At 38.3% G+C, this 20,149-nt stretch overlaps 1 protein-coding gene across 1 annotated transcript in view; it reads left to right on the top strand.

Moving 5' to 3' along the window:
• The first annotated feature begins 2,985 nt into the window (after positions 1–2,985).
• Positions 2,986–20,149, top strand: part of LOC137502974 (zinc finger protein 568-like) — a 39,828-nt gene continuing 22,664 nt past the window's right edge. The window contains exons 1-2 of the mRNA XM_068230255.1: positions 2,986–3,051; positions 7,081–7,176. Coding sequence (XP_068086356.1) covers positions 2,986–3,051; positions 7,081–7,176 — 162 coding nt within the window. The remainder of the gene's footprint in view (positions 3,052–7,080; positions 7,177–20,149) is intronic.

The raw sequence follows: 20,149 nt of genomic DNA, 5'->3' as shown, positions 1-20,149 counted from the left end.
AGGGCAGCGCTGTGCTCTATGGATTAAAGATGGCGGACGGTAGCTGTCAAATAAGCATGTAGCATTGTTTCCAAACAAGAGCACGTGGAATTTTTCAAATTGCCGCCACCACATTTCAACTAAAGAGTGCGGCACGGTGCTCCCTTGATTAAAGATGGCGGATGTAGCTGTCAAAAAAGCACGTGGTTTGTTTCCAAACAGTGGCACTTAGAAGTTTTCAAATTGCCGGTACCACATAGAGTGCAGCACGGTGCTCTCTTGATTAAAGATGGCTGCTATCAAAAAGCATTTTTCAAATTATCCGCCACCACATTTCAAAGGTATAGAGGGCAGCATGGTGTTCTGTTGATTAAAGATGGCGGATGACAGCTGTCAGAAAAGCACATGGGTTTGTTCACCGATTCAAATCTCGCGCCAGTGAGGTTAAGTTGGTAGCACTAAGGTTTAGGCCCGTTAAGATGGCAGCACTGCGGATGACAGGTGACGAATTTACAGCTACTGCGATAAAGAGGGCAGCACGGTGCTCTGTAGTTTAAAGATGGCGGATGACAGCTGTCAAGAAGCACGTGGATTTGTTTATCTCGCGCTAGTTAGGTTAAGTTGGTACTACTGAGGTTTAGGCCTGTCAAGATGGCAGTACTGAGGTTAGCGATGCGTTGTTGTCTGTCAAAAAGCACGTGGCTGTCAAAAACACGTGGATTTGTTTACCAATTCAAATCTCGCGCTAGTTAGGTTAAGTTGGTACTACTGAGGTTTAGGCCCGTCAAGATGGCAGCAGTGAGGTTAGCGATTCGTTGTTGTCGATGATAGCTGTCAAAAAGCACGTGGCTTTGTTTACAAATTCAAATTTCCCGCGGGTGGTGGAGGAGACCTCTGGGAGGTCTCTGGCTGTGGTGGTGGTGGTGGAGGAGGCCTCTAGGAGGCCTCTGGCTGTGGTGGCGGTGGAGGTGGCCTCTTGGAGGCCTCTGGCTGTGGTGGCGGTGGAGGTGGCCTCTGGGAGCCCGCGGTGGCGGTGGCGGCAGAACTGTCCAATTATACTACTGCGATTGCCCTCCGTTGGTGATTGCACCATAAGTCATAACTGATTGTCCTCAACGATTGTGATGTTAAAATGCCAAAATAAGGCTTCTATTCGGCAATTATGTACATTAACTTGTACCACACGGCTTATTCCGTAAAAATATTTACATATATTGATGTGTTTCTTCAATGGCACAACACTTTATACACTGATATCCAAATCACTGATATCCAAGTTCCACTTCTAATATGTTGGGTTGCCACTACACAGACGATAATGTGGTAACGTGTTACCACTGCCGGTACACGGATGAGAATGAGATACAGTATCTGTGTCCTAGTTGTACTTATAGCCATCGGACAAATGGTCAGGGGGGGAGATGAATTATGTCGCTGCTGAAAATATCGGTCCGGTAATCGGAGTCTTCGAACGACGTGATAACAATCGAATTAAAGCTTATGACCTCTACTTTCTACTGAACATATGTGAAACCAAAGCGATCAGTAGGTCAATCATAATTTCCAAAGCGTCCTTTTGGAAAATCACGCGTCATGTTTCATCATGCAATATCTCCCACTTTTTCCCACATGTTGTCAGATTTCAGTAGTCACCTTTCATCTGCGTACTACTGTATGATAGGCGTCATTACCGATCCATTATTGAAGTATTGTATTTATATGCATTGACAGTCAGCATAAAATACATTGGCTCGAATGAGACCTGACTTATAAATATAGAAAAATTATTTCATATAGAAGTATTCTTCTTCTTCCTCTTTTTCGTAAATTATGGTGAAGTGGTACTAATGAATGCGGTGTTGAATTTATAGTGGGCATTTATTTTTCAAAAGTTAACACACCTTAATTCGTCCCAGTCTCCAAAAACCTCTATCTCCGTGCGCAGCGTCATCATCTCTTCCCACTCGCACTGAGTGAGAGCGCGATTGCAAGGTTTAGCAATACTGAGTTGTCTTCTTCTCGTTACAGCGGTGAAACTGCTCCATTCGGACTGACGCGTCGCGGATCATACCCCGGTTCGACATACAGAATGCTAACTACTGCATTGTATGTCACAGGATGTTGCGGAAAACAGCATTTATAATTAGCCAGACCTCCTAACATGTCCATTGCATGATGGTGAACGGTTACAATAAATAGTAGGAAGATTCCAGGATATGGACCCAGGTGATCAGAGTGATATGCAAATGGAATAGTCACTGAATTTTCAAGAAGTTTTGTGCATTTCGATCATAAGCGATGTACGTTGAAATTTTACTAAGAAAGGTCATCTTATTGTGGTTTCAATTCTATATAAAACTGTATGTTATATACCTATTGATACGATATATGGTATTATATAATACTAGGGGTCCTTTGACTATGATCCTGATTTTGACAGATATGTTAACTTATATTTCCTATGGAAGTGATCACTGTTTTAGAAGTCATGTAAAACTGGACGTCCTTAGCTATGATCGAAGTATCAGTCATAGAAACCTTGAGGTCCTTAGCTATGATCACAATATCAAGAGTCATGTAAAATTTTGAGTTTTTCAGTATGATCATAATATTGCTTAATCTGTTGACAGCCGGGCTGAGTGGCTCAGATGGTTAAGGCGCTGGCCTTCTAACCCCAACTTGGCAGGTTCGATCCTGGCTCAGTCCGGTGGTATTTGAAGGTGCTCAAATACGACATCCCCATGTCGGTGTAGATTTTCTGGCACGTAAAAGAACTCCTGCGGGACTAAATTCCGGCACCTCGGCGTCTCCGAAGACCTTAAAAAGTAGTTAGTGGGACGTGAAACAAATAACATTATTATTATTATTATTAATCTGTTGACAAACAACATAAGTAGCAATGACATCAATAAGGTAATATATTTTTCTGGCTTATGTTTCAGTGTAAGGTCATTGGAAGTAATTAACGATCCCAGTACGTTCTAACTACTTCAGTTGCAGTACAAAATGGACCTGGAAGTAAAGATCAAAGAGGAACAAGCCCGGCTTGAAGGAACAACAAATGCATCACTTGTAAGTCTCATTCCAGATAACTTTATAGAGATCAGAATTTTACCCTTAGCAGTTGAATAAGTTTGGCAGGGGCGAAATTTACTATGTGCTTCCCCAATATTAACACCAGCAGTCACCATTTAGCTATTGCATCCTACATCTGCTCTAATCTGTTTGTCATATTCATACCTTGGTCTACCCCTACCGTTCTTGCCACCTACACTTCCTTCAAAAACCAACTGAACAAGTCCTGGGTGTCTTAAGATGTGTCCTATCATTCTATCTCTTCTTCTCGTCAAATTTAGCCAAATCGATCTCCTCTCACCAATTCGATTCAGTATCTCTTCATTCGTGATTCGATCTATCCATCTCACCTTCAGCATTCTTCTGTAACACCACATTTCAAAAGCTTCTATTCTCTTTCTTTCTGAGCTAGTTATCGTCCATGTTTCACTTCCATACAATGCCAAACTCCACACAAAAGTCTCCAAAAACATCTTTCTAATTCCGATATCAATGTTTGAAGTGAGCAAATTTCTTTTCTTAAGAAAGCTCTTCCTTGCTTGTGCTAGTCTGCATTTTATGTCCTCCTTACTTCTGCCATCGTTGGTTATTTTACTACCCAAATAACAATATTCATCTACTTCCTTTAAGACTTCGTTTCCTAATCTAATATTGCCTACATCACCTGCCTTCGTTCGACTGCACTCCATTACTTTTGTTTTGGACTTATTTATTTTCATCTTGTACTCCTTACCTAAGACTTCATCCATACCATTCAGCAACTTCTCGAGTCTTCTGCAGTCTCAGATAAAATAACAATATCATCGGCAAATCTCAAGGTTTTGATTTCCTCTCCTTGGACTGTGATTCCCTTTCCAAATTTCTCTTTGATTTCCTTTACTGCCTGTTCTATGTAAACATTGAAAAGGAGAGGGGACAAACTGCAGCCTTGCCTCACTCCTTTCTGGATTGCTGCTTCTTTTTCAAAGCCCTCGATTCTTATCATTGCAGACTGATTTTTATACAGGTTGTAGATAATTCTTCGTTCTCGGTATCTGATCCCTATCATATTCAGAATCATAAATAGCCTGGTCCAATCAACATTATCGAATGCCTTTTCTAGATCTACAAATGCCATGTACGTGGGCTTGTCCTTCTTGATTCGATCCTCTAAGATCAGACGTAAAGTCAGGATTGCTTCACGTGTTCCTACATTTCTTCTGAAGCCAAATTGATCTTCCCCCAACTCAGCTTCAACTTGTTTTTCCATTCTTCTGTAAATAATACGTGTTAAAGTTTTGCAGGCATGAGATACTAAACTAATAGTGCGGTAGTTTTCACACCTGTTAGCACCGGCTTTCTTGGGAATAGGTATAACAACATTCTGGGACTTCTCCTGTCTCATACATCTTGCACACTAAATGAAATAACCTTACCTTGCTGGTTTCTCCTAAGGCAGTCAGTAATTCAGCGGGAATATCATCAATTCCAGGTGCCTTGTTCCTATTTAGGTCACTCACAGCTCTGTCAAACTCTGACCTCAAAATTGGGTCTCCCATTTCATCAGCATCAACAGCCTCTTCATGTTCCAGAAAGAAATTATCTACATCGTTACCTTCATACAACTGTTGGATATGCTCCTGCCATCTTTCTGCTTTGTCTTCTTTCCCTAGAAGTGGCTTTCCATCTGAGCTCTTAATATTCATGCACCTAGATTTCCTTTCTCCAAAGGTTTCCTTGATTTTCCTGTATGCAGCATCTACTTTTCCCAGGACCATACAGCCTGCGACAACCTTGCACTTCTCCTTCAGCCATTCTTCCTTAGCTACCCTGCACTTTCTATCCACTTCATTCTTTAATCGCCTGTATTCTTTTCTGCCCTCTTCATTTCTAGCATTCTTGTATTTTCGTCGTTCATCAATCAGGTCTAGTATCTCCTGAGTTATCCACTGATTCTTAGTTGATCTTTTCTTCCTTCCTAACATTTCTTCAGCAGCTCTACTGACTTCATTTTTCATGACTCTCCACTCTTCCTCTACTGTGTTTCTTTTGGCCTTTTCATTTAGTCCTTGTGCAACATGTTCCTTGAAACAATCCATCACACTCTTTTCTTTCAACTTGTCTAGATCCCATCTTTTTGCATTCTTTCCTTTCTTCAATTTCTTCAATTTCAGATGGCATTTCATGACCAACAAGTTGTGGTCAGAGTCCACGTCTGCTCCTGGGAAAGTTTTGCAATCCAACACCTGGTTTCTGAATCTCTGCCTAATCATAATGAAGTCTACGTAGAAATGAAAAGGTTAGCACAGGATAGGGTGGCATGGAGAGCTGCATCAAACCAGTCTATGGACTGATGACTCAAACAACACAGTCACCATTTACTGCATGGGCATCTAAGCGTAGTATGACTGGTTTTTTTCTTTGTCTGGGAATTCAGAACAATGCGCTAGACAAAGCTGCCAACTCTTAGTAACTTGGAGTTGGAATTGTACTTTTTACTGTCAGTATTGAAATTACTTGCGTTTAGGGGATGCAGCCCTTCTATTTTCCCCCTCCGATTATAATAGAGGATGGTTGGCCCATTGTACTTATTTTAAAACTAATATTCCCCAACACTACTGCACCACCATTATCACCACATGTCAAAAATTATTACTCCTACCATAATTAGTGTAGAAGAAGTTCAATCACAAATCTTTCGTTAGTGTTTTTGAGACTGGACACGCCGGACTGCTAAACAAAATGTCAACACAGGTGTGATTATTCTGGGTTACCCTCACATCCACAATGTGCTGGTAGATATTATGTGTTTTAAGGAAAGAGCAGATTTGCCTATTTCATTCGAGGGATAAAATGCCCAAAATTGAATGTACGTTCACTCAAAATAAGTATTTTGCTCAGGTGTTGAATTCATTTAGAAAGGCAGAATAGTGATTAGCTCATTCTATTCCTCAAATACAGGTCAGATTCTATGTTATATAGAGAACCATGTCTAAGGGCTCTATAATGCACGATTAGAGTGGGCTCTGACACTTTAAGGACTTAAGGCACATTAAACAGAAATTTTTCCTGTCTCTTTGTCATCATTTCCCTGTCCTTTTTGTGCATCCTTTTCATCCATTCTTTAGTTCAGCTAGTGTTCTCTTCTATATTGAATGGGTTAAGTCAGTATATTCTAGAACTTGATTCTTTAATTCACATTTATTAGTAGGTTCAATTATATTAGAATGTAAGCTTTTGATCACAGTCCCTCCCCCTCCCCCCCCCCCCCCTTTAGTGCTGACAAGGTGTTATGAATCCAAGTGAGAAATTTGAATGTCTTGTAGAAGATCATAAAAGATCTTCTGAAACTGCAGATGTACACTCCAACACTGCTGACTCTCCACTTACAGTGTCCTCATCCCCACAGTTCTTCAAAAAGCACAACATAACTTGCTTGTAATAGTAAAATATTTCATTTGTGGTTGCTTTGACTTTGGGTTACATCACATTTTTTGCTGGTATATAGCTGTGATAAGCCTGCTTCTTTCATGTTTATGTCTTTTATTTTTACTTGAAAGAATTGAAATATGCTGTTTGAAACAGAACTGTCTTAGTGCTTTATGTAGCCCCTGTGATCTCAACAAAACCAGAGTAAAGAACATGATTCCATTATTTCAAGTTATTTTAATCTGTCTATAAACAAACTCTGTGCTGAGAACAAAAATTATTTAGAACAGTTGTAACACTTCTAATTCGTTCAAACAACTTTTAAGATTTGATTGATAAGATTGTTCATATGAAAACAGTTCATACGATGTAGTGTTTATGCCTATGGCTGCTTCCTTCCAAATTCTGTGTGAGATGGCCCAGTTCCATTCCTGGTAGTATATCTTCTGACATGGGTAGAAAATGTTTCACATTTTATATTTTGTTCTAAGTCTCATCTCATGAAATTCTGAAAGTAACTGTAATACTGGATATTAATGAATTAACTTGCTCATTTGTTGGTGGCTGTATTTGTAGATGTGTGTTTTGAGCATACCTAATATATCTTATTTTCCACAGGAAAGTATTGAACATGTGTCAGAAGTTATAGCTGTGAAAGAAGAAGTTAAATCAGAGTTAACAGAGCCAGGGTCATCGCAGGAAAACTCTCTTGAGGTAATGTACATAAGCCAGCGTCAGGTAATGAAAATGGTTAGAAAATGGCTCAACAGATACCAGGGTTTGATCCTTCATTTCAGTGCACATGATTGAAATTCCTACAGATTATATACTTTTTTATGAGATTGACTGTTCACTTACCTAATTTATAGTTTTCCTTCAAGTTGTTCCACAATCTTGCATTATGAATTGTGCAGCAGTTGGAATTATTCCAAAGACATGTACTGTATATTATTTTGGGAGCTGGTATCATTCCTACTAGTACTTTTGAATTCGTAAATAGTTTTGAACAAAAAGTAGCTATAAGATTCATAGTTTTGTTACTGTTATAGGATGTTTTACAAGTTGCTTCCAAATGAAACACCTTTGTTATCTTATTGATTATATTAATTATTGATTTCTAGACAACACAGTCATTTGTTGATACCAGTTGCAGGTGATATGCTTGTTTACTGTGAGTGTTCGCTTATATACTACACACATTTTAGCCATCTCATGGCAAGTGAAAAATATTCTTGTTCTTTGTAGACCAAGAGATCTTTAAAAATGGCAAAGGGACCCTGATAAGAGGGGTCAGAGATGGATTGTTTGAGTTGGATGCAGAACTGATCGGTGAGCTGATGCGACTGACAGGATTCAAATGAAAGAGGAAAGTCTGTTAACGAAAAAACAGCATTAATGGAGGAAGATGAAGGCATCATAGAGACATCCGGGGGTAAATCGTCAGTTGTACTTGACTGAGGAGTGGAAGTGTCAAATAAGCGACTAAGAGCGTCAGCTACAGAATTCTCAGTGCTAGAAATGAACTTAAGAGAAAACTTGAATCTGGACAATCGCATGAGCCATCAGCCAGTTCTACCAATCTTAGGTTCATTATGTAACAACCATGAGAGAGCCTGATTATCTGTCTTGACAAGGAATTCTTTATGCTCCAAATATTCAGCAAAGTGTTCAATGGTATTTAATAAGGCCAGGGCTTCCTGCTCAAAGATAGAATATTTCCTCTCAGTAGGAGAAAGAAGTCGACTGAAATAGGCAATAGGTAGAGGAACTTCATTAACAACCTGAGTTAGAACACCAGCAACAGCAAGATTAGAAGCATCAGTATGTATTTCAAAAGGTAGGGAGAAATCAGGAAATTGAAGAATGGGAGCATGCATCAAAAGAGACTTAAGCTGAAGAAAGGCGTCCTGTTGAGATTGAGTCCAAATGAAAGAAACGTTTTTACATTTCAGATAATTGAGAGGCTCAGCAATGTGAGAAAAGTTAGGAATGAACTGGTGGTAGAAAGAAACCATGCCTAAAAAGGTGCGCGTTTGCTTGAGATTTTTGGGAGGTGGAATGTTAGAAATAGCAGAAGTACGTTCGGGATCGACAGCTACTCCCTGAGATGACACAATGTGACCTAAGAATTTTATAGAAGTTTGAGCTAGGGAAATTTTAGAGGGGTTAACTGTCAGACCAATTGAACGTAATCTGGAAAGAACTTGGTGTAGATGAGACATGTGGGACTCAAAATCTGGGCTAAATATTAAAAGATCATCGATATAAGGATAGAGAAATTTATACTTAAAATCTGAAAATAGAGAATCCACTAATCTCTGCATAATTTGTGAGCCCAAGTTTAATCCAAAAGGAACTTTTGTGAACTGAAAAAGGCCATTTGGGGTGATAAATGCAGTAACCCTGCTACTATGAGAGTCCAAGGGGATTTGGTAGTAAGCAGAATTAAGATCCAAGAGAGAAAAATATTTAGCTTTAGAAAAAAGTGAGAGGCATTTTTCATTTTAAGAATGGGGTAAGAATCATGGAGTATTTTGGAGTTCAATTTTCTATAATCAATGACCAGGCGCGAAGAACCATCAGGCTTGTCGACTAAAAATGCCGGAGATGCGTAATTGGAAGAAGCATTTTGTCAGTAATGTCATCCATTTTGGCCATCCGAGGAGGGCTAAGATGGTAAGGAGGTGAACGAACAGGTGTTTCATCAAGTAAATCAATGTGAGCCTGATAATTAACAACAGAGCCTAAAGTATCTGTGATAACATCAGCAAATTCAGATTTCAAGGCCTCAGTTGCATCTAGTTGGGGAGCAGTGGCATAAATATGCTGATGACCGAATACGTGGTTCATAGGGAAATCGAGGGGGTCTACCAAAGAAATTTGAACGTGTGGATTGAAAAAAAAAGGAGATAGAGGCCATGGCAGTATTATAAATAAGGCCAGTATGAGCAAAAAAATCATACCCCAGTATAACAGGAAGTGAGCAAGTATTAACCACTTGAAATTCAAATGGCCAAGAAAATTGGGAAGTTTTAACATTAAGTTTTAGTTGACCCATGATTTCAAGAGAGTGTTGAGATATGGAAAGACATCTGAGGGTAGGAGGGCGCAATTGAAGATGCGGATGCATTTGTAAAAGTTGCTGAAAAAAGGAGAAACTGATTAGGGAAATTGCAGAATCTGAATCTAATAAGGCTAAGGAGGGAGTGTTATGTAACTGTACAAGAGTATATGACTGTGAGTTAGTAGCAGAAGAGAATGTTGAGGAAACATAAGGCAGATTTTGCCCAAGAGGTCGTGAGCTGCCTACTGACGACGGGAATTGAAGTTTCCCAAAGTAGAATTAGTACAATTTCGTGCTAAGTGCCCCATAGCCTGACACCGATAACAGCGAAGACGAGAGATATCACTCTGAGAAGGTGGACGAGTGGTAGAAGGCATGCGAGTTGTTGAAGTGTTAAACTGGGGAGGTGGATTGGAAGAATAATAAGAAAAATTACTACGGGTATTTAGAATATCTATTTGAGCAATGTGGTAAAGCTGAGGAATAGTAGTGGGTGGCGTAAAGGGATTGATGATTTGACGGAAAGCTGGAGAGGCATAAAATCAATTAAGAGAAATAATTTCCTGGGGATGTTGAGCAATAGCTAACACATCAGAATAGCCGATAATAGAGTCAAGATAATCATAAGCGATTCATCTGGACGTTGATGACATCTGATATATTTGTTACTCAGCTGTTGTAGAATTTCATAAGGCAGAAAATAAGTGTGTAAAACCGAGCGAAAATGAGCCCAATCATGAGAAGGCTTCATATACTGTAGCCAAAAATTACTAAGATGACCGGAGGTTTTTGCGTAAAGCAACGAAAGCAATTGGGAAAATGGGGCCAAGTCAGTCTGTAGAAATTTGCGAACTAAAAAAAGCCATTGTGTCAAAGTATCAGGATCAGTAGACTGAATGACAGGTACCTGGTCAAGACATTTAGTCAAATTATGGAAATTAAGTGGTTGATGTGAAGAAGGGGTGTGATGATATGGAAATTCATAAAAATATTGCTGAGTAGGGGATGGTGGTGGAGTTCGCAAATCGGGAGAGTAATGCTGTGCTGATTGAGTTTTATTGGCAGAAGGCGGAGGTGCCTGATTAAGTGGAAGTTTAGATTCAGCAGTAAAAGGAAAAATATCAGGATAGAGAAGGGTGTTAGGTTGAGGCGGGGGTGGTAAAGGTTCAGAGGATGAACTAGAAGAAACAGTAGTAGTAAGAGTACTAGACGTGGAAGTAAGATCAGAATTACAAGTAACAAAAGGATTATAAGACATATTAGTAAAAGGATTTGGATCAGAAAAATTGAAATGGGGATCAAACGAAATGTCAGAAGTGTCCGAAGTATAAGGAGAAAAATTATCAGGAAAATAAGCCATGTTGAAAGAGATGACAAAATGAAAGGCAAAGTGTAGCGAGGTGAAATTCTAGACCTCACAAGAAAGAAATAAGAGAACTACGGCAGTAACAGGGTGAAAATTTAGAGTGGTAGTAAACTGCACAAGTCGTATATTAACTGCGACTTTGTACTCTGCTACCATGTGTAACCCGTCATGGGGGTTATATGCATATATACATATATAATAATAATACTGCCGAGGGAAATCACAAAGTATCGGTGACACCGAGTAATTTCAATCGGTAGGTAGTAGTATTACTCAGCGAGTTAAACGCCAAATTGAGAATGGAGGCCGTGGTGAAAAAAAAAAAGATCTCCAATAAGCATTCCAGAGTAACAGCAGAGAGCGCAGTGGAAACCATGCTAGATAATATTAAAAAATTAAAAGAGTATGTGAGGAGAAATAAGGGACATGATGGGTGAAAATAGATGAGAAACCAAGATAAAATTTGAAAACATATATTAGAATAAGAAATCAAAACTCTAACAATTTACATGAAAGGAGAACTGTACAAATATGAAATTTTCCCAACCACATATACAAAATAGAGATTCATTATAGTAAAATAAGATATCCAAGAGAAAGAAAGTAAATGAGAGAGAATAGCGCAGGAATGGAAAGGGGCGAACAAGGAAAGGATAAATATAGCTGTAAAAAGAGAAACCCAGAACAACAAGAAAAAGGAGATGTTTACAGTTACTAAATTCAAGTATGCCAGCAGGAAATCTTCTGAGCAAAATCTAAATGCTATATGCAAGTCTCAACCACTTCCGTTATCACTCGATTGACACAAAGCAACGTAGTTCTACAGGCGAATAATCACAATATACTTCAAGTGAACCAGTTTCACAACATTCAGAAACTCAAATGGCGAAGCACTGAACGGGTAGAAGTGTGTATACAGTAGGAGTCGCACAGTTGCCAATACACCACACGCACATTTAGAAAGACAGTCGTTACTAGGTTCGTCAATGAAGAGTTTAAATACCAAATGTACAAGTGAAATTTCGGCCTGGAAATGCCATGCTCCCAGTCAGAAATTGCAAGGAAAGTATCTCGCAATGCAACTAAAGGTAAAGTTTGTCATACCTCATCATGAACCAAATTGCACGAACTGCCCGAAAATGGAGACTTCTGGGCACATGTCCCTAAGGACGGAGTTGACGTTAGATGTTGCTCCCTCCACACAGGCCAAAGTCCATCTCAATACATTCAGAGGAAGGCCGGGTATTTATAGTGTGGAATAATGAAAAATATGTCTAGAAGATTCCAGAGGTTAGTGGAGCATGCGTTACAAACCAGGCGATGTCACATGATGTCAGGCGGAAAAAAGGAAGTTAGTTTATCGTAGATCGTAAAGGTGGATACAGCAGAGTTCGAGCAAGGTATGATGTGTGCAAATTCACATAAGTATGTAAGTTCCAGTTGGAGAGAAAATGCGGTTTATATCATGATGAGGGTAAGTCCTTATTAATAGTAGAAAAGGGTTATGTGCGTGGCGAAGTTCATAACAGTAGTTGCCGGTGAAGTGAGGAGTCCGTTACAAGGTCCACACGCTTTTCCAGTTCTCAGCATTTTCAAAGCCATTTCTACCTAATCTCGGAGGATGTCAGGTTCAGGATCTGACTGTTTGTCTATCTTCACTTGGTCTTGTGCATTACATTGTTCACTGTACAGATCCTGGCAATACAATTTCCATGTTTCCAGAACATTCTCTCTATCCACAACATCATCACCCTGTGAGTTCTGCATTTTCCAGGAATCTGGCTTGAATTCTTGAGTGATTATTCTAATTTTGTCAAAAAGATCCTTGCTGTGGTTTTGATTTGCATGGTCTTCAATCTCAAAACAAATGTTACTATGGAAATTATTCTTATCTCTTCTATAAGAAGACTGAATCCTTCTACCAAGATCAGACATTTGCTCTCTTTTTTTCTTTAGTGTTCATGCCAGATTATTTAAGGCACCTTCTTTCTTCTACAAGCTGAAGGGTCAAGTCTGAAATCCACTGTTGCCTTCTAGTATTTGGTACTTGAGATTCATTCAAAGAGGACTCTATCCAGTTTTTAGTCACATTCCGCTGCCCTTCTGCAGTTGTTACTGGATCCTGTAATATGGAGGCTCTTCGTGCCAATGATTCCTAGAATGACGACATATTAATTACTTGTGGTATCCTGTGTGATCTTTTAACTGGTGTTTGAAGTTTTATTCTTATTTCTGTTCTAAGAAGCTGACGATCACTGCCACATACTGCACCTGGACAGGTTTTGGTGTCCATTACAGAAGATCTCCATCTTGAACTGATCAAGATGTAGTCAATCTGATTTTGATATTGACCATCAGGCGAAGTCCATGTGTACATGAGCCGTATGTGATGCTTGAAGACTGTATTAGTTATAGTGAACCCGTTTTGAATTGCAAACTCAAGAAGCCTGTTGCCCCGTTCATTTCTTTCTCCAAGTCCATATCTTCCTATCGATGTTCTGACATGTTCATCATGTTGTGTTGAACCAACTTTGGCATGGAAGTCTCCCATACCAATAGTTATTTCTCTGCTTGGAAAAGCTGAAACAGTAGCATCAAGGTCTTGATGGAAGCGGTCGATTATTTCATCAGACTCATCCGCTGTTGGGGCATAAACCTGAATGATGTTGATTGAAAGTGGCTTGCATTTGAGAGTTTTTTAATGCGATCATTAACAGTTTTATATCCTTTCACAAGGCCATTCAGTTTGTCACTGATCACAATTGCGTCCCTGTTACTGCCTTTTTCTTCATTTCCAGCGAAGTAGACCTAATGATTACCACTTCTAAAATGGCCATTGTTTTTCCAGTGAGTTTCACTTAGCCCAGCCACTCCTATATTTTATCTTTCCAGCTCTTGTATTATCTGAAGTTTTCCTGAAGCTAAAAGTCCTCTCACATTCCAAGTAGCCACATTCTGCTTTGTTCTTCCAGTCGCAAATTTCACATATGCAGCCTAGTTGCCTACGTGCACATGCCCAATAGCACATTTCACACTTTGCAGCCTGGAACCACAAAAGCGCTGGTTGTCAGCCGGGTCGCATGACGAATTAGATCCATTTAAAGCAGCTATCATGATATTGTTCATGGGAATAATAGTGTAGTGAGGTCCCTCTCTCTTCCACACCGCAGTACCACAACTGAAAAACTAGTTATTCTGGTGACGCTTGAGACTCCCCGCTCCTGACCCAACTCAAGCATGAATTGCTCTATGGATCAAGTCGATACTGATGGTGCTGCTGCCCAACATCAGGTTTTCATTGGATTCCACTGCATTTCCTCCACTCAGGGACCACTGTCCTTCCTCAGGGAGCTCATCCACCCGAATCCGTTGGCTCCCAGAGGGTGTCAGATTATTTCTCGCCGCCTAACACTCGGCGTGGAGTTGCTGGCTGTACTGTCTACTCCATACCGTCAAAAATACGTCCATTGTAATGTTGTCAACAGGTGTAGACTCTAGTTCCTTGGCAACGTCGATAAGAGCATGCATAGTTTCCGTCTTTGTCATAGTTTCCATGGCATTGGTGGCAGATCGAACAAAATGGCTGACACTTAGGGCAATGCAAATATAGTAAATGATTATATCGAGTGTCTCTCTTAGTAATGTTGCCTATGGATTGAGGGCAAAACAAAATGACTATCGCCTATGTCATAAAAACACAATAGACTTACGTTAAAAATCAATATCTAATCATCAAAAATTCACTAGACAACACTCACACACATAGTAAATATATGCCACAGTGTCATAAATACTGCCAGGAAGCCGCTAACAAACAGTTACCTGTATATATAGATATTTGATGCTCTTACACCACACTGGTCTTGCATTTGGCAGCCACACAATCTGACATATTGAATTTTCTTCTGACACATTGACTTGCCTCTTCTTTGACAGTAAATACTGATTCATCACTAAAACAAACCTGAAATAAATAAAACTAATAAGCCTAGCATTAAATGCAATAAGATGTACATTTTCAAAATAATCATTATTTTACTGTACTGTATGGTTACATCAGTTAGATTGGGTTAAAATGAAGTAATGAATGATAATTCAGGAATTACAGTAATTGTCATGGACTTGCCTTTTTTCAGTCATCAGGTGACCAATTCTGGCAATTCTTGGCCCACTGGAACCTCTTTGCAGCCATAGCAAGAATAATTTTTACTTTTCTTCAAGGTCATCTTGCTTTCATTCCAGCATTAAGCAGCTCTCATCTCACAGTCCTGGTTGATACAAATGACCCATACTTTTCTCTGATGTAAATCCGAACTAGTAGCCTTGCGATTGTTTACTGACAAATTAATCAGTATTTTCTTACTCCTTGGGGTTAGTTTCTTCTTTTCGCCCACTGTTTCTAATACGTTGTTGATATTTTGTCTTTTGTCATCACAATTTTTAATTCTCCCAACAGATTGCTGCGGTATTTGCAATGTAGAAGCTATCTCTTGCTGCGAATAATGTTTGTCAACACTGAGCTCTCTGACATTGCTTATCTTTCTTGGTGAAATGTCCTTTCGTCTCCCCATAACCTGAAAATTTGACAGTTCTCTAGGACCACTCATAAAAATACCAACTGAACTTGTGAATAGTATCAATTATATATGTAACTTAAAGAATGCACAATCTAAACAATAGGTCACATTATGTACTTCCATGCGGCCAAATATGTAGATATAGACGATAAAGAACAGAACATGTGCACTAACAAAAATGACACAAAACCATCTGAATAATGAATGTACATTGTGGTTCTCACTGTAGCCACTATATGAAAAAAACACATCAGTGAGTACAGGGATATCCCAACGGGTAGCTTTACCACCTAACATGTTCAAGGATTATGCTATAAAGGTCAATAATTTACATAAAGACAGAACTATACCTTTTACAGTAATAATTTGGCTACGTCGGGTGTATTTCTAGAAAATAGAACACAGAGCATTAGAGTAAGTGAAGCTTTATTTGATCCGGTAACAATTATGGGATTGGGTCCCACAGAGGAGTATTATGAGACCTTTATTTCCTGATATATGTTGCACCCATCTGTCACAACAGATTGCAAATAACTTCCAACAGCTCAATGTAATCCCAGGGTATTTCATTCCATGTTAAAAATCTAAAAAAAAATTCATTCGGTTCTGCTTTACGTAAATTCATGAAGAGAAAAGGTCACCCTAAAAACGCAGTAGCATGTGAATGATCGCCTAGTCCCAATGCTAATGCAATCAATTAATTACTCATTTTACAAACTAGATAAAGAAATAACTAACACTAAAAATTAACACTCACAAATTATATAAAAATAAAGATCCACATTTTATTTAATTAGAGAATTGCCCTAAGAAATGAGAACTAATTTGGAAATGGGCTACATTTATCACTATATAGAGGAAATAATTCAAGGATTGTAATTCAAAGTCAGCGCTGGCTTAGTAGGAAAAATAAATATATAACATCAACTTATACGAATTGTTTCTGAAATGAAATCAAAAATATCAGCGTTATTGTCCATAATTATCCTTGGAACATCCTATGTAACACTGGAATACATTATCCAACTGCAGTTATTATACTGTAATAACATTTCAGAGTGTCTTCTCATAATTATATCGCCATTAAAAACAAATAAAATTTGAACTCAATTAATTCGGGTTCATTCTCGGAAATTAATCAGTAACGATTCACGTGCTAAGGCTTTACATCCCTAATGCCTTTCAAATCCGGCTCCTAATGTTTCATCTTCCTATATATTAACCTCTCATAAAATTCAAATTCAACCATACATTGTTTTAAAATAAACAATTTTCCTATTCTATCCACATAATTCTTAATTTATATATCTGTGGCTCGATATGCTTAAATCCGTCGTGTACTAATCATAATCCTACTGTGCAAGTTATTTAATTCGTTTATGCAGTGTGAAGATGAACATTTCAATATTATGCTTTGCGATTACTCTACCGCATATGTATACTACGGTATGTCTTTTATTGGCATTTATACGATTCGAGAATGTGTCACAGAACTCACATACTTCCAACATAACAGCTATGTTGACATTACATCATCATATAAATCTCAATTAAATATCAATATTCCATATCCATACCTTAATTCTGGTCACTCCCGTGGTGTACTTCCTCTTATTTATTTGCATCATTTCATTACATTCGTACCTTCCACATATGACATTTAACTTCCTTCAACATATATATACCTTGCAATCACCATAAATCGTAATGTAATTCTTCATATCACTTGATATACCTTCTTATTACATCGTCTGACGATCCATTATTATCATCTCAACTACTCAATATTACCTCTTATTTAACATAACCTTCAACACAAACGTTGCAATTATTGATATATTGCTTTGATAAATATGTTACTATGTGTTTTCCATACTTAACTCTTTTTAATAAAATTACGATGTTTAGCCTCACATAAGTTTCTATTACTACAATATCGCTCTACAAGGAGTACGTAATTACAGTCATTCACTTCTGGCGCGTGGTCCATCTATGACGTAATCCATGAATACATTCTATGCCAGATTTATCGATATCCTACAACATATGTTAGTTCTTAGCGATCAGCTGTGATTTATTTGCCCAGACACGGTAATCCGTTCGAGAGGTATATGTATATAGTTCTACACTGCCTTAATATAGCATTAATATCTTCAATATCTCACACTTCACTGCATATTATCACTTGCACACTTAAATATCTTGGTTTCTAACACCAACTCTAAAGCATATGCCAACTAATATTATAATTTAAGAATTATGGTACTAATTGTAAAGACTTAGCTCGTTTCTCGTTACTCCGATGTCAGTTGTTCCTCCTTGACCGTCACATTGTTAGTTTTGCGGTCTGGATCTAGGGTTGAGCAGGACTCCTTCTCCCGTTCAGAACTGGTCTTGGTAGGCAATAATCATCTGTCGTCACGGGCTGGTCATCTCGCTGGACGATACCTCTCTCGTCACGGGCTGGTCATCTGGTTGAATTATACCTCTCTCCATGTTGGTCCATCTTAAACGTCTAGCAGTTCATCATCTTCTTCATGAGGCTGCCAACAAAGTTAAAGATTCCCAAGGAGAACATGGTTGTTATAAAATTCATATTAGAATAGTATTTTTCTTAAGTTACTCTTCTTATCCTTCTTCTGCATTATATACATGGCTAACTCTTTAAAATTGCGTATAATATATAATTTTTTCGGGGAAAATTTTCAGAATCAGCTTAAATAATCTTCAGAATTATTTTCCTCTTAGCCTCTGCGCCAATGAAATAACCTTCTTTCAGGTCTTATCTTTCTTGTGCAGTTCAAATAATTCTTCCCTGCGATAAAGTTGGACTTGCTCTTCGGGTTCCAATAAGCGTATTTAATCCGGGCTAGCTTATCTGTAGTATTTTTTCTATTCACAGTATATCTTTGGATTGATTATCCCGTTTTCTTCTTAGTGAATGTAGTTTTTCTTATGAATTTCGCCAAAATCTCGTAAAATTCCGTCCTATACATAGCACATTCGCAATTCACGTCTTGATTCTGCCAATTCAATTTTTCAAGTATTTTTTATATTAATCTCTTCTGTTCTATTTTTTTAAAACAATCTACTTGACTTTTTGTTGTTCTGCACCACCTTCGGTATACATCTGCTCCAATTATACATGGCCTTCTGTTATACCACGATATCATGTCTTCATTATCTATTCCTTTTAAGTTGAATCGGCCATACCTTCCTTCGGCGCCATTTTGTAAACGTCTAGGAAATGCAACGGACACAATATGAACAACATACCTGCCAACTTTTACGGTTTATCCATAAAATTTATGGAAGTTGCAGCATTTTATGGTCTTACGGATGGACGGTGTCATTTTAGGACTTTGCTGGCAAAAATTTTAAACAACATTCGATAATCGCTCCACTTCCGTACAATCGATTGTTTGCATGGGTCAAAGCACGCTCGGTCTTGGTTGAAGGCAAGTCCAGGATAGTCGATAACTCATTCTTTGATAATGTTGTATATTTTTAACCCTGTGATGTTTCGATATTTGTCGTTATTGAAACTGAATTTAAAACCGGGGCCCAGAATAACAGTTCTTCCATGTAAATCTTAGTTGTCGACAGGCTCTGCTCCGCAAATTCTTTGTTCCGCTCCATTCGCTTGTTGTGATTTAACCTATATTCTTTGACTACGCGAGTGTTGTTCTTTGTTTAAGAGCAGTTCTTCCAGACATTTAAAGAATCATATTCTGTTTATTTTCCGTGCATACTAAAATCAAGTATGTTTAGGCCTTTTAAGGTTGTGATTGTTTATTGAAGTGTTCGAGTTTTTGTGTTATAACTTCGTACTTCGAAGTTTGGACTACTACAATTACATTCGTTCCAGTGACTGGGTGTACCGCTGTTAGTGAAGCCCATTAAGTTACTACTACTACTACTACTACTACTACTACTACTACTACTACTACTACTACTACTAATAATAATAATAATAATAATAATAATAATAATGATAATAGCATTAGTTCCACATATGTGTGTGTGTGTACACATTTTTTACCATGTGCATATTCTTTGTTCGTGAGGTTGGTGTCGTGCTCGTTTAATTGTTTAAGACTTTGTATGCTTTGACACGTTTTAAGGAAGTGTTTGCCTTGAGTGTTTATGTTATAATTTTATGTGATGTTCAGTGGTCCAGATTTCTTTCGATGTTTCAGTTTGTTCTTGGACATTTCCATATGCTACATTCCGATTGTAGATTATCATGAATCATATTCTTATTTTACGAGCATACTAAAATGAAGGAAGGGAGAAAAATTTGCCTTTTGCACGGTATGTGGGTGTGATATTAATATTGCATATGGTGGACGCAACGATTTAAGTAATGATGAGTTAGTTATTGGCATTCAGACTTGCTACATGATGATGATGATGATGATGATGATGATGATGATGCTTGTTGTTTAAAGGGGCCTAACATCGAGGTCATCGGCCCCTTTGCAACATAGTGAATGATCTCCAGGATACAGATATGTCACTTTTCTTTTCATCAGTGAGAAACTACTTTGGTACTGCCTGAGACTACATCATCAACAAGTTTCCACTCAAAGATGTGTTAAAACATGCTCAATTTGCTACGTTAGACAGAATATAAGTTGCACAGTTTTTTCCATTCGTTTTTTTTTCTTGGAAATGTAT

Source organism: Anabrus simplex, chromosome 14, assembly GCF_040414725.1.
Source record: "Anabrus simplex isolate iqAnaSimp1 chromosome 14, ASM4041472v1, whole genome shotgun sequence".
Classification (NCBI taxonomy): domain Eukaryota; kingdom Metazoa; phylum Arthropoda; class Insecta; order Orthoptera; family Tettigoniidae; genus Anabrus; species Anabrus simplex.
This window is presented reverse-complemented; position numbering and strand designations above follow the sequence as displayed.